At 32.7% G+C, this 15,954-nt stretch overlaps 2 protein-coding genes across 3 annotated transcripts in view; one reads left to right on the top strand and one right to left on the bottom strand.

Moving 5' to 3' along the window:
* Positions 1-279: 279 nt before the first annotated feature.
* Positions 280-6,603, bottom strand: LOC143059096 (ankyrin repeat and SOCS box protein 8-like). Of its 2 annotated transcripts, none has more exons than XM_076232585.1 (3): positions 6,493-6,603; positions 3,465-3,703; positions 280-1,949 (listed from the first exon to the last, which is right to left on the bottom strand). In XM_076232585.1, exons 2-3 carry the CDS (start codon positions 3,690-3,692, stop codon positions 1,314-1,316), a joined length of 864 nt encoding a protein of 287 aa, XP_076088700.1. In that variant the 5' UTR covers positions 3,693-3,703; positions 6,493-6,603; the 3' UTR covers positions 280-1,313. The 2 variants fall into 2 exon arrangements, with proteins under 2 accessions (XP_076088700.1, XP_076088698.1); XM_076232583.1 differs by having other exon boundaries at positions 6,505-6,596.
* Positions 6,604-6,860: 257 nt separating this feature from the next.
* LOC143059095 (presequence protease, mitochondrial-like) overlaps positions 6,861-15,954 on the top strand; it is a 36,188-nt gene continuing 27,094 nt past the window's right edge. The window contains exons 1-5 of the mRNA XM_076232582.1: positions 6,861-7,108; positions 9,668-9,764; positions 11,256-11,362; positions 12,522-12,673; positions 13,273-13,387. Coding sequence (XP_076088697.1) covers positions 7,059-7,108; positions 9,668-9,764; positions 11,256-11,362; positions 12,522-12,673; positions 13,273-13,387 — 521 coding nt within the window. The 5' untranslated portion in view covers positions 6,861-7,058. The remainder of the gene's footprint in view (positions 7,109-9,667; positions 9,765-11,255; positions 11,363-12,521; positions 12,674-13,272; positions 13,388-15,954) is intronic.

Below are 15,954 nucleotides of genomic sequence, written 5' to 3'. Positions count from 1 at the left end.
CTTGAAACAGCATACTTAAATCTTGCTTCCACTAAACTTTGCAATCACTATTGCAAGTTTCACTGTTTCAGAGAACTGAACTTCTTGCTGTTTGATTGGGTTGTTGTCTCTTTGACACATTCCACATTTCCATTCTCAATTTTATTCTGTGAAACAGGGTGGCTTGGTGATTGCACTTTTGATGGTGTTAGATGAATCACTAACATTAGAGTGAAAGAGATGCCCAATAAGACAATTAATGTTACTTTTTTGGTATAAAAAACAACTCAAAACAAACAATAACAACAAACATTTTAACCAATTTAGTACAAAGAATAGATAAATAATGTGGATGAAACCAATAATAATATTTGTTTGGCTCATCTAACCCCAATGGTATAATAAAGGGCATCTTTGGTACTTACAGATTATGGCCACGCTTAAATACTCTCAAATACTACATGTTCATATGTACTTAATGAAATACACATGTAGACCCTGATATTTAAGAGGGAATCAGTCATATTCAGCAGTATCAATCATGAGAGATCACCAATAACATGAATAAGGCCCAAAAAAGTATATGTGGTTCCAGTTACATCTGAAAAAAGGTTAGGGTAGGTAGGTAGGTTTTTTTTTTACATTGAGTCTATGGGAGCATCATTCTGACTTTAACAGTGCTTTATGAAAAATGGTTATAAAATCTTTAGGGTAGGCTATTTTTAAGCTGAAAAAGTAGGGACGGAAGGGTTAGTGGAACCACACATATAATTTTATTTGGCCTAAGAAGAATTTACTTGACTGCTGTGGATTAATTTTTTTTATACTATTTTTTGTGAATTTCTTTGGTATAGGTGTACAGCAAATTTCTGATAATTGTTAGATTAAGGTGATACCCAACACTTTCACTAAAATTAATTTGGCTCGTTTAATTTTCATAAAATTTGGTCAAAGTGTTTACTTTGAGACTTAAATAAAAATATAAAAATTTAAAAAATTTTAAACCATCTGTTTTGTCAGAAAAACTACACTGGTTAAATAGCAATTTGACAAACATCAATTTTGATCATCGAGAAGCTTAATATTCCTTTTTACAACACAACATAATTAAAACGTTTAGCTGACTTTACAGAGTTATCTCCCTGTAGTGTTAGGTACCACCTTAAAAGCACAAATTTTCTATGGGCTTCTGTATACAAATTTTGTCAAAACAATAAATTTGATTATCAACAAAAACAATCGTTCCTTAATCCACAAAATCAGTACCTTAAAAAATAAATATTCCATAGTAACTTGTGTGTACTGTTCCACAATACAATTAAAATATCTAAAATTCATTTTTTTAACAAGACTAACTCTTGAATAGATCTAGGAAGAGGTAACTTTGGTACAACATTTGGCAAGTATCGTTGGCCTAACAATTTCCTAATAGTAAAACGACATAGATTTTCCAATGGTCGAACATTCTGTGAGAGTGGTAACAGTGTTTCGCATAACTTATTGTCTCTAGCTAAATCAGCTGGAAGTTCTGAATTTTCATTTCGAAAGTCAAACTGACCAACAGCTCTCAGTAATAACTCCATACAGTCGCTGTCTGCATCTGTGTTGAGTCCACTAGCTAATACCGATGCTATCCTATGTAATGCTGTTAGTCCACGGAGATTTTTACAATTGACACAAGCATTGTAATCTAACAGTAGTTTTATTATAGATACACTGCCTTTTCTAGCTGCCCAACTTAGAGGTGTGTCATCATTGAAATCATGGGCGTCAACATTGGCCCCATTCTTCAATAATAATATAACACATGGTTCGTTGCTCTTGAATGCTGCCCAATGTAAAGCTGTGTTTGAATTAGCATCTCCAGCATTTACGTTGGCTCCATGTTCTATCAACATTTCTGTACAAACGGAATCACGCTCAGCAGCATAGTGTAATGCTGTTCTTCCATAACCATCAGCATCATTAACCTGTAAAAAAGATGGTCATATAAATAATGCAGCATAACAATTATAAGAAGCTATTGTATAATTGACGATGAGACAACTCTTTACCAGAGACCAAAAGAGGTACAAGTTTAATTTTAACATAAATATTTTACAATGTACATTTATTTGTAAAATTTGTTGAGTGTTAAAGTCAAATGGATAATTTTATGTTGGATTTCCCCTTAATTTTTGCAGTCTCAAGCTTTTGTCTAAAAAGGTACACAATTTTAGTATTAACAATTTTAATCAATACAAGTGACATGTTTTTATTTGTGAAGATAAAGGGAGATAATTCAAATCTGAAAATTAAATAATTCAAATTTACTTCTACAAGATATAACTTAAATCTTCAACATCTTCAAGTAAATAAACATGAATTCTATAAGTTTTACCCCTGAATGCTAGTTTTAAATCTTCCAATTATATTTCATACATGTTGTTGTATTTTGGCATAGGGATCTGTAAAAATAACAACCAATACCACTGAATGATTATTAAATCTTTTCAATTTAACATTGTTTATTGAGTTAAAAAGTAGCTGTGTCATCTTCATACACTCATTACTAAATTTTGAGTCATTATTATCTTTTTCAGACAGTAAATTTTAATTTGTTGAAAATGAGTTTTGATACATGTACATGTATCTCTACCTTTTGACATGTTTGAGGGTTTTGATGGGGATATTTATATGTACATGTATGACTATAAAATTGAGAATGGAAATGGGGAATGTGCCAAAGAAACAACAACCCGACCATAGAAAAAAACAACAGCAGAAGGTCACCAACAGGTCTTCAATGTAGCGAGAAATTCCCGCACCCTGAGGCGTCCTTCAGCTGGCCCCTAAACAATTATATACTAGTTCAGTGATAATGAACGCCATACTAATTTCCAAATTGTACACAAGAAACTAAAATTAAAATAATACAAGACTAACAAAGGCCAGAGGCTCCTGACTTGGGACAGGCGCAAAAATGCGGAGGGGTTAAACATGTTTGTGAGATCTCAACCCTCCCCCTATACCTTTAGCCAATGTAGAAAAGTAAACACATAACAATACACACATTAAAATTCAGTCCACGAGAAGTCCGAGTCTGATGTCAGAAGATGTAACCAAAGAAAATAAACAAAATGATAATAATACATAAATAACAACAGACTTACTAGCAGTTAACTGACATGCCAGCTCCAGACTTCAATTAAACTGACTGAAAGATGTAGTACTGTATATATGTATGTAGCTGGCCTCAATTTTTATACTATGTAGTACTGTATATATGTATGTAGCTGGCCTCAATTTTTATACTATGTAGTACTGTATATATGTATGTAGCTGGCCTCAATTTTTATACTGAGAGCTTCGCAACAATAAGGACTATATATATGGTGACCTGTAGACATCTAAATGTATTTCTAAAAAAAATTGTTCTTTTTGGTTGCTTATTATTGATGATCATCCTACTTCTTTTTTTTCTTGGCATATTAAAATATACTAACCCTAGCACCTTTGTCCAACAATAACTTGAGAGTTTCATTGTCGCTGACCATACAGGCACAATGGAGGGGTAACAAAGTACCATGCAGTCTGTTAACATCTGCCCCTGCATCAATCAGATCTTCTATGTCGTCTACAGAGGGAACACATAAATGCCAATTACTAATAGCTCGAATCAGACGCTCTGATAAAGCATACATATTTTGTTCATTCTCCATAGCATACCACATTGGAAAAGCAGCTAAAAAATAAGTGAAAAACTCATATAATTTCTTAAATATAAACTAAAAATTGATTGAAAAAGCATAATCATTTTTTTGATTCCACCAGGGTGAACTTTGGTTTCATGTTTTTCATGTTGCAGAAGCATAGAATTTTCTTTAGAGTGCACAGTCAGTCAGGGGGCTTACTGAAATAATCACTTATTTGTGTAGCAAATTCAAGGTTTTGTCACAAATCGGGATTTTGTAGTTTTTTCAAAATTTTAAACACATAGGTTTAAATAATATCTTTTAATTAGTAAAATTAAAAAAAAATGAACTTTTTGCTTCTTTTAAGTAGCAAAGTTTATGCCTTTGATGCTATCATTTAGCTGAAAATTCTATTTTAGTTGGAAAAAATGCTATTATAATGGCTTTACATAATGAACTGATACTTTCTTCATTTCTTAAAAGATTTTTCCCAGCAGTGGGAGTATTTTTTCCTGTGAAGTTCAAGGTTTCATCTTTCAGATTATGTAATAAAATTCTACTGTTCGTGATAAAAATGTCACTGTTCAGGGGTGTTGAAATTAGTGGGGGTTATTAAAAGAATGATACTTAAAGAAGTGATTTTTGGGAAGGAAATTGAGGTCTGATACTTAAACAAGTTATTTTTATGTCATTAACCTAGATTCAGTACAAGGTGATCACCTGAAATGACCTGGTCATCCTAGACAACACAGATGTTGGTTCTGATAAGTTAAGAAACATAATTAGTCCCTGGATCATTAGTATTCTATATTTAAAGCTACAATAAAATTAAATCACTTCTTCTAGTGATTAATTTGTACTACTTAAATAGGTGATTATTAAAGAAAGACAACTCTAACTTCCAACCTTTATGGAAATAATGTTACTTGAATCAGTGATTTAGATAATCACTTATTTAAGTAAGTCCCCTGACTGGTCATTGACAGTAAACTACACTTTTACATAAACATTTTAGTGTGCAAAATTTATCTCACAATTAATACATGTGATATACATTGTACAAAACTGTTGTATGTATGACATAAATTGTCCCTAAAAAGGTGACGTTATATATATGCAATAATGCAAAAGTAATTTTCATATTTAACATTCATGACATTAATACTTCAAAAAGGGGCGAAAAATACCAGAGGGACATTCAAAGTCATAGATCAAAAATAAAACTGACAACACCATGGTTAAAAAGAAAAACAATAGTACATGTACACAAGACACAAACTAAAGACTTTGCAACACGAACCCCAACAAAAACTAGATCTCAGGTGCTCCAGAAATGTAAGCAGATCCTGCTCCACATGTGGCACCAGGTCACATTCGTTGAAAGGACAATGGATTAATTGTACATTGTACATTTTGTAGTTTATATCATGGTTATGACATTAAGAACATGTGAAAGTCAACTAACTCATGACAACATCTGTAAATTTACAAAGGAATGATTTCAACTTTGATGAACAGTTATCACAAAATTGGGGGGGGGGGAAGAGTTGCATGTTCCAATAAAGAGACAATTAATGCCATAGAGATTTATTTGGGGGAATTTTTATTTCAAATTTTAGAAAAATTGACATTAATTATTATTATATGGGCCCAATAACAGTAGAAAAATCAATAAAAAAAAAAAAAAAAAAAAAAAAATCGGGAAAATTTTCCCTGTACTAACATTGACTAATGAACTCAAAATCGTTCAATTTTTTTGTTGTCATAATTTGAATTCCTGCATCTGCACAGAAATCTACAATGCACTTTCTTTTTCCAGTCTTGTTTGTATGAAACTTTGAGTAAACATGGTAAAATATATTCAGTCTAGTATAAAATAGGAAGGAACACAATCATGGCAATATACCAATTTCATTTTTAATAATTCCTTGAAATGAAAAAACGTTACCTGATGATAGCGTTTCTTGGTTTACGTTGCATATGATGTCATAACTTAAATAACGTCACAACTAAAATCCCTAACAACAGAACCAAAATCGGAAACGTTACGGTATTTTCGTTTCTTTTTTTTAACAAATATTTAAGTTACATATCGATCATCATTATGTAAATTAAGAGTTAGTGCTCATAACCTTGCCATTGAAAGAGGAAGATATTTAAAAGTACCCAGAGATCAAAGAATTTGTGAAATCTGTAAAAGTGGCGAAATTGAAAATAAACAGCACATGCTGCTACACTGCAGAGGTTACTCCAGTATTAGAGAGACTTTTGTATTAAAAATGTTCAAAATTACAGGAAAAAGGATATCCACATTGTGCGATAAAAATAAAATAAATCTTATACTTAATAATACACCTTATACGGCACTAAAATTATCTTCCTCTTTCGTAACAAATTGTTTAAATGCAAGAAGTAATCTATTGTAATAGATTTTCATTATACCTTTAATCGTTTATTCACATATATATATATATATAATTGTTTGTATTTTACTACCATGTGTAGCAAATTGTTTATCCATTCGGTCATTACCATTTATTGTAAATGCGTTTGTGCCAATAAAATATTGTCTATTGTTACAAAAAAATAATTCATACAGACTTCGTCCCCATTTACAGGTAATGCCTGCCTTACATTAACTGGTATTTTTGCAGTAAAATAGTCAAAATGGTTTCATTTAACATTTTTATATGTTCGTACATGAATATATATATGATATAGCCTAGGGAAAAATAAAACTACATGTCAGCATTTTGTTTTATTGCATTCCAAATTTTAAATGCAAAGTATTTGTTGTGCTATTTTTCTATGAGTTTACGATCTAATTTTAAAAAATAACATTAGCATGTACTTCTTAAACGTGTTGTCACTGGACAGAAAGCTTTTTTCTTCAAATTAACAGCTGTCAACTATCTGTCAAAGTTTGTTGACATTTTTCTCTAAGGTAAAGTTACTATGTACAGGAAATAAAGACAACCTAATGTTAAGGTCTGCTAAATATAAAATGGTAAATAACCAACCAGTGTAATCTTAACAAGAGACTTTTAATACATTACATGTATCTGACTCAACTTATTTTTCTACTATTGAATCAATGTTTATATTAAAAATATCAGATTATAACATTGGTATATGGAATATTCACTTTACCGTAGAAATAAGATATGCAGAAAATAATGTATTTTACAATTATCTTCAAGGAAATATTTTGACAATATGCTTGTGATTTTAGCTTGAAATCATTATTTTGTTGTCATATTTTTTTCAAATAGGTTAAATTTTGTTTATATAAATTATTCTCTGCTGAATGTCAACATGGATGCGCCCATTGAAACTTGACCGACCTGACTTATAATTTTTCAACATCTACACTTCGAGCTGAACAGTTGACTATTTTGATACAACATGCATAGGATAATCAAACCCGGAAAATTTTCTAGGATTTTTGCGAAAAGGTATGTGACTGTTTTGCGAGGCTTACTTTTTCGAGTCTTGCATCAGAAAATTAACAAAAGTCAATGACACAGGCACTTGTTTCTGTCAAGTTTGGGTTTACTATCCATACCACTACAAAAAAAAAACACGTGTTTTTTTGTACTGGTATATGGATAGTAAACCCCACATTGACAGAAACAAGTGCCTGTGGTCAATGATTAAAAAAAAAAATAATAAGTAACCTCTCTTAACCTTAAAACCTTTAATCATTGAATTTCAGCATATTTAATTGCAATTGTCAGTTGAAAAAAGTGGTCTCTGATTTTCATTAGTTACTTAAGAGCTGAAATTTTGTCTGAACAGCTAAAACTTAAAGGGGAAAAAAGGGGGAGGGACTTCATAGTCTTAGGAATAAGGGTCTGTTTGTGCATTTGAATTAAGTTAATGTGCACTAGAATACAGGGGGACAGATAAGAAATATGCATTTATTATTATTTCAGGGTTGTCTTTAAGGCCCGGGGGCCGGGGATTTCCCCCGGCAACTTCCCCTTGTGGACCCGGCTACTCTAGCGGCAACTATGACCTGACTGTTTGAAAAAAAACATACAGAGATCAATATTTCTCCGTTACAAGTTTTTGTTCCGTGATTTAAATTGTGAACAAGAGATACATCGAGTAATCCAAGTAAATCTGAGTGTTTAGGCCATTTTTACAGGTTAAAGCTTTCCTACGACGCTGCGAGTTTTTAAAGCGCTCGGATGATTTTGTCACTTCCGTTCTAAAATGTGACCGATCTTTTCACCATGCAGCGACGGTTTTTCTTTGGATTTAATAAGTAATTTATTTGTTTATCAGGTGTTTTAAGTATTTAAATTCAGAAATGAGGATGGTCAACGATTATTTTAACATACGTTGGACAAGCTACATCAGTTTTCAACCAAATGTATCACACAAAAAGAAGATCGATGTCTACAACCAGTGACAGTGTCACCTGTCGGGTGTTTCAGTGCTTCAATCAGAACATTGGTATTCAAAACAAATACTAAATATAGCTGAAGGCCAACATCTTTTAAGATGGGATAAATGACAACATCTTCTATAAATGTTGTTTGCCCAAGTATCCTATCTTTCTCTCTCTCAACAAGTCCAAAGCCTGCCTGGCCTCATGAATACTTAATAAAGAAATGAAGACTCAATAAATAGGACTATAGATAAACGCTAAAGGGGATCAATCACCCCATAGTTTTGTGCCCCCAGTTAATTGACCCTGTCTGATCAGTTTGTCCTTCAACTTTATATCCAGAAGTATGAAAGGTTACAGAATAAAGGGATTTTAATTTCTGCCAAACCTTGTTGAAATTAAAAAAAGTTGGACATTCATTTTCACACAAAAAGGGGATAGTTTAATCCTGTCACACTTGGGTCGATGTATTACTATAGTAAATAAAATTTAACCATGATATTGCTATTCTCAAACATCTTCAAATATATAGCTGTAAGTTGAAAGTCTGGATTATCAATTAAATGTGATCAAATTTACAGAAAAGTTGACCCATGTTACAAATTTTAATAAACAATTTACATAATCATCAGTAAAAAATGATGTTTTGCGAAGAGTGAATGAGGGTCCAGGAGACCCCCAAAGTGCAGGATTTTGCACCATTTTTTCAAAATTTTCTGGGGCCCTTTAGCGGGCCCCATACCCCCGGCCGTAACACGACGAGCAAGCTCGTCGCCGCGAACGGCTTCGCCGTCCGCATTACATCCCCTCCTACTTTTTATAATTAACCTGCTACTTCAAATCTTAGAGACAACCCTGTATTTAGGGGTGCCAGATTTTCCACAGGGACTTCATGGACTTGGTTTTTGTTTTTTCATGTTTCCTGTCTATTTGTATCTAAGATGAGTTATTTTGTAATACATTATTGACGTTTTTAATGTTGGCATCAACATTTGTTTGTTTTCTAGTAATGTGCAGTTTATTATCCATATCTGTATACAGAAAATTGCAGTGTTTACTAAATTTCAGTATACGGATATGGGTAGTAAATAGCACATCGGTTGCTAGAAAATGCAGTATACTGATATGGATACTAAACTGAGTAGGTGGGAAAGGGACTCTGGGATAGGGTGTTTTTAAGCTCAGGATTTAGGGATTGATCCAGGAATTCTTTTTTTGGGATGGCAGGATTTAAATTTATTTCAATCGGGACCTCAGGATACCATGTTTTTAAGCCTGGAATTTCAGGATCAGAACCTCTCTGACCCCCTCTAAACTGAACATTGCTAGAAAACAAAGAAATATTCAATGCAAACATTAAAACCGTTAACAATGTACATTTAATGCAATGAGACAGGAAATATGAAAAAAAATTGTCTGCTAACCGAGTCCCTGTGGGATTTTCTTGCTTGGTTGAACACCCATTGGTGGCCTTCGACTGGTATCTGTTCTTTGGTCATGCAGATTATTGTCTATTTGACATATACCCCATTTCCATTCTCAATTTTATTAGGACACATATTAATAGATATCCAAATTTAAAACTACATGTTTAAAGAAAATACAAATTCATTTTCAGCCAAAGAATTCACCACTGCCGTTTGTGTTCCTCGGTACAAAATGCTGTGAAGAAATACAAAGATGGAGATAAAGTGCATGGTTATACAGTTAGAAAGGTAAGTTGAGGTGATATGACATGTATGATGTCAGAGTTATTAGTAGCAAAGTTTAAAAGAAGGCGTATTTGAATGTATGAACATAGTTAAATAGTGAAAAAGGTGACCATGATACATAATATAATAATAAATGTACAGGGGTGTGGAAATATTTGTTGTGAGCACTTGTCCGTGGGCAAGTAAAACTAAAAATTTTACTTGTCCGGAAACAAATTTACTTGCCCTGATGATCCCAATAAATATTGAAGTATTTCTTGTTAGCTAATATATGATTCTTACTTAGCACTATTGTGCATCACTAACAAATGAAATTCATTTGTTTATATGTGTAAAAAATTAGGAAAGTAGGAAATGGGTTAACATCAGTGGGACAGAAACCTAACAGCAAACCAACCAATGAAATGACATGTAAAGGACAATTTTGCAGCAGTTTTGGAATAAAAATTGTAGCCAGTAGGTACATAATATACTAAATTTGAGACAGTGATTCTCGCTTCTGTTTCTTTTTTTTTTTTAAATACTCTGTGTCCTCCGTTTGCATTTAAGGTTTTCTACTCGACTCATGATTCGTTTTGTCTTGCTTGCCCAGCTTTTTATTAAGTATTTGTCTATCTGAATCTCGATACAAAATTTAAAGAAATGACACAACCGGTAAATGATTATTTTTATTTATTTTTGTAATCGATCTATTTCCAGTATCATGTAATATTTATCGTCATGAACATTGATGTTTTTACTTGCTGAAGATTGGTTTCTTTTACATAAATTAAACATCTTTATACGTTTTGAAATTAATTTTATGTTTTTGTTGGATTTGAACTTTGTCTTGTACATGTTGTATATTTTTTTACTTGTCCACGGGCAACCAAGACACAAATAATTACTTGTCCGGTTGTTCAAATGTACGAGTCGGGCGAGTCGGGCATAGCATTTCCACACCCCTGATGTACATGTACATTTTCTTTTATTCTCTTTGACGTTAATTTAGAAATTACAGGGTGCATTTATCATGTTTATATTTTTGCATTTATTGGACAATTGACACAAATAATACAAATAATGCTATCAATATTTAGCATTGTTTAGAGTGCAAGATTATATTTTTGGACACTTATCCTCTGTATTTGATTACACAATATTTTTATTCAACTTTTACAATATAAAGAGATTCATGGACATCTTCAAATGTCAAAGAAGGAGGACCTATAAGTTTACAATCAAAAGGGTGAGAAAAGTTGTCCAAATTTGAAAAAAAAATCCTGAGAACTGACAACTCTAAGAACAGAAATGTCAGTACAGTGTATAGTTCATTTTCATAAAAAAAATGTTTACTAGAATGTTTTTCTGAGACCTCTCAACCAGAAAAAAAAACTTAAATTGGCTGTTATGATACAGCCATGACAACCAAGAGTGCTGAAAGTAGCACTTAACACCTGGGTTATTGAACAATCAATTAATCATAAAACTTATGCATACATTGTATCTTTGTAGGTTGTTGAGGTACCAGAGTTAATGCTAACCAGTGTTGTACTCCACCATGATAAAACAGGAGCAGAACATTTACATGTGGCCAGGGATGATAGCAATAACGCTTTCAGGTATGTTAAGAAAATATGTCATAAAGTTCTAGACTAGAATGTGTATACCATATTTCAAGAAGAAGTGAGGGGAAAACACTTGACTGTTCATACAGATATTTTTACGCTCAAAACTGGATTAACCTTTAGTCATGTTAGTTAGTAGATCTATATGTTTATGTTTCACATTGTTTGTTTAATTACTTTATATACAACATTTGATATACATGATATAGTGAAAAACAAAATTGAAATACATGAAATTCTCACTGTATACATACCTGCCAGCTGTCACTATTTGTAGTGGATTTCCACCACAAAAGTTCAAAAATGGAAATTTTGAAAGATTAATTTTGTCCACAATTCAAAACATACAATATAAAAAAGAAGATGTGGTATTATTGCCAATGAGACAACTATCCACAAAAGACCAAAATGACACAGACATTTTAAAACAACTATAGGTCACCGTACGGCCTTCAACAATGAGCAAAGCCCATACCGCATAGTCAGCTATAAAAGGCCCCGACAAGACAATGTAAAACAATTCAAACGAGAAAACTAACGGCCTTATTAATGTAAAAAAAGAACGAAAAACAAATATGTAACACATAAACAAACGACAACCACTGAATTACAGGCTCCTGACTTGGGACAGGCACATACATAAATAATGTGGCGGGGTTAAACATGTTAGCGGGATCCCAACCCTCCCCCTAACCTGGGACAGTGTTATAACAGTACAACATAAGAACGAACTATAAAAATCAATTGAAAATGGCTTAACTCATCAGATGGACAAATATACAAGTGGACGTGGCCCGGTAATTTAATTATAACGTGGCTATAAATTTGTACAAGTATGAAGAGGCAAAAATAAGCAACATCAAGATAAAATTGAAGGCCTTGTTTATAGGTTTTATTGGATGAGAGCCGTCTTGCACATATAAACCCATGGGCATTTTGAAATGTTGGCAGGTATGTACATATGAAAAAAAATATCAAATAAATTCATATGCTGTAAACCAATAAGTTTTTGCCAGCATTTATTTTTACAAGTGGAATAATACATTGAATATTTGAACTGTTGATCAAACTAACAGGTCAAGTGAAAATTGCAGCATTAGCTAGAAAAGGCTAGATAAAATCACATATTATCTCATATATTTTATAATTTCAGTGTTATGTTCAGAACCACACCTATGGATAGTACAGGTGTACCACATATACTGGAACACACCACACTGTGTGGATCAAGGAGGTTTCCTGTCAGAGATCCATTCTTTAAAATGCTGAATAGATCATTATCTACGTTCATGAATGCTATGACTGGTATGCTACAGTTTAAGTTTTGCTTATTATTGAAGGTTGTATGATAACCCAAAATTGCTTTAATCCACATTATTTAAACACTGTTGGATAGTTGTCTCTAAATATATATGCTGTTATTGCACAGAAGTTTTCTGTATAGGATATTTTTTAGTTTTGTTTTCACTTTTTGTGCCTTTTCAACCTACTATCTAATCATGCATACAGTTAAAACAGGGTATACATATTTTGAAATCCTTTTGGAACACGTTTTGTTCTTTAGAATCAATTCTTTCATTCATGCTTATAAGGAAATATTAAAGAAGATTTGGTATAACTGTTATTAAGACAACACTCCACCAGAAAACAGATGATGTAAAAGTTAGCAAATTAAGGTCACCATACAGCATTGAACCTGAAGGAGCCAAAAAAAAAAAATCCATACCACATAGCAAGCTATAAATCTCCATAAGATAAATTTCAAATATAAAAATGAGAAAACTGAAGGCCTGATTTATGAACAAGACAATAAATGAAAAACAAATATGATAAACAGCAACACACAACCACTAAATATGCATATTTTTACTTTTATATCTTCTCCTCATAATTTATGTCTACAGCCAGTGATTGGACAATGTACCCATTCTCCTCACAGAACCAAAAAGATTTTGAAAATTTGTTGTCAGTTTATTTGGATGCAGTGTTCTTTCCACAACTGAGAGAACTTGATTTCAGGTTTGTAAATCTTGTTTTTCTTTTACTGTGTCTGGTGGCAGAGGGGTCTAAGAATTTAGTCCTGATGTACCTTACAGATTGCTATATAACAAATCACCATTATCATGAAATTAATGTGATAGTAAAAGAGGATGTTTGCTTTTAAGAATTTCAATGATTTGTTAATATTTTGTTTTTCTATAGAGTCATTGTGTACATACATGACATATATATGTAGGACTCTAAAGTGCGATGGGGACGCTAAAGTGCGATGGCCACGCTAAAGTGCGATGTACGCTAAAGTGCGATGTCCCCGGTCGCTAAAGTGCGATGGTCTGCGAAAGTATATTTGAAAGCGACGTTATTTTAGTGAGAGATATTAGCAAGCAAAATCGAGGGAATTGTGCAAATGATGATACAAGCATGAAAATTACCACAAAGCATCATTATTATATACTTTTTAAGAATTAACTGCTGGCCATTAAAAAAAATGATTTTTTCAAGATGGCCACGGCCATTTCCTAAAATGGCTGTTTTCTTTAGTTTGAAAATACTGATTTTTCTGGAAAACTTTTCTTTGAACTTCTTTTTAGTAAAAAACAATTACCAGATTTGGTGGTTACATTCCTTGAATCACATATTTATCAAAAATGAATATTTGACATATTCAGTATTTGCGCATGCGCTAAAATGTAACAAAATTCTTTCAAAAACATTTGTACTATTTACCATATATTTAGTGTTTTTGGATTTCTAATAATATTATGAATTGGTTTAATAACATTTTTCAAGGTTATGTGCAAACTATTTATAGACATCAAGAGCGGTTTGTATGCACTACCAGGCAATTCTCAGGTATTCGATGGTTAAGGCGAAAATGTGGTTAATCCCGGAAAAAAACATCAATTGTAACTGCAGATCAGCCATTTTTTGAAATTCAGTGAGCCTGATTTGTACGGAAAAGATAAGTGTATCGTCATGTTCGGTGAATTGCACATTGAAATGACTTGTTATAAAACTCTGGGTGATATATTTCGTGATAGCTAGGGATAGACATGTTGTCTTACTGAAGCCAATATTGCAACACCAAGAACGGCAGATTTTTTTTATGTATGTTCAAATGTATCTAGAACTAGACAGGCCCATCAGACAATCAACCGCATGTAGTTTGCTTGAATTGTTAATTTCAGATTATGAAAGCTACACTCAGAATATATAATTATGTCATGACTCTGTGGCGTTCAGTGATTTAAAAGACTGGTGTAAGGAAATAGAGTCATCTCGACCACAGTTTAATTCCTCGCGTTTAATTATAAATTAAGAACTTCTTTTGATTTTGGTATTATGCTCATTTCATGAGTGAGATTTCGTACTTTTCAAACAGTCCATATAAAGCATGATAGCATATTGTTTAGGTCTTGATCGTGTGAATTGTGCTCGATCGTTACCGACCCGTCTCCGAGATATGACTTCCCTTCCCGAACATCACCCACAGGTGGCGATGGAATTTGAAAATGATAATTTCACTATACGTAAGACCAGCTTTCTTTCTTATTACACAATTGATCAGGCACAAAACAGAATAATGCAATTGTGAAGGGCGATGTTAGTGCCATAGGATTAACCAAAGATCACTTTTAGACAAATGGATGGTAGCTGGACCAGGAGTCAGTATACTAGAACATGAATTTGAAAGATCTAGTGGTTTGGGTCATTCTACAACAGACGAACGACATAATGAAGAAACTATTAAAACACAAAAAGATTTCTTTAAACAACTTTAAAGGATTTGTAAAGTGATGAACGAGTCTGGAAATTCATTTCTAGAAGAGTCGTCAGATTTGTAAAAAAATTACTCCATTTATTAAATAGTTGATTCGGAAACAGGTAAGATATGTAAATAAACTCCAAGATATTGGTCCAAACACAAATGAAACAATACGAAGATCTTTTGAAGATAATGCAAAACGTCTTTGTCAAAAACAAAGCTAGAGAACCTTTAAAGTGATTGCGATATCTTTTCTAGACTTTTCATTTCTTGTCACAGTAGACAGTTTTACTTGGAATATTTCTTTATTCATAAAAACTAAACTGCTCTTCCTTCTTTATCTCAGGATGTCACTTGAAATAGTGATATTAAATCGCTGCAAATGGGTTTACTTGAAACAGTCTGCGATTTGCTGATCCAAATTCGGACACATTTATCGTTGGTGGGGTAGCAATGGTTAATTCTAGGTCACAAAGTTTGGCAAAAATATTCTATGATTATACTAATGATGTCATACTGCCTTATATAAAATCTTGCATCGATAAATATTCAAAAGTAGACATTGTATTTGATGTTCACTAAAGGTTCTTGTGGCAGATGGAAAGGTGTTGGTTCTGGTAGAACACCAAGGGTTTGTAGTAGTTTTATCGAAATTGTTCAAGTTTCTTGCTGACAAAATTGCTTCTTGAGAGACTAATACAAATGTGTATATTACTCATATAAACATTGGGATTGGATGAAAGAAAGAATCAATGACATTTGGAAACCAAAATGGACTTCCCTGACAGCCGTTGAAACCTCGTTTCAGGAAGTTTTGAAA

Source organism: Mytilus galloprovincialis, chromosome 14, assembly GCF_965363235.1.
Source record: "Mytilus galloprovincialis chromosome 14, xbMytGall1.hap1.1, whole genome shotgun sequence".
Taxonomy (NCBI): domain Eukaryota; kingdom Metazoa; phylum Mollusca; class Bivalvia; order Mytilida; family Mytilidae; genus Mytilus; species Mytilus galloprovincialis.
Note: the sequence above shows the minus strand (reverse complement) of the source record. Positions and strands in the feature narration are given on the sequence as shown.

Coding starts and splice junctions, on each gene's coding strand:
- LOC143059096 (XM_076232585.1), bottom strand. CDS start 3,692: ATGTGGTATGCTATGGAGAATGAACAAAATATGTATGCTTTATCAGAG. Junction 1,950..3,464: donor TGTTGGACAAAGGTGCTAGG/GTTAGTATATTT, acceptor TCTTTTTTACAG/GTTAATGATGCTGATGGTTA.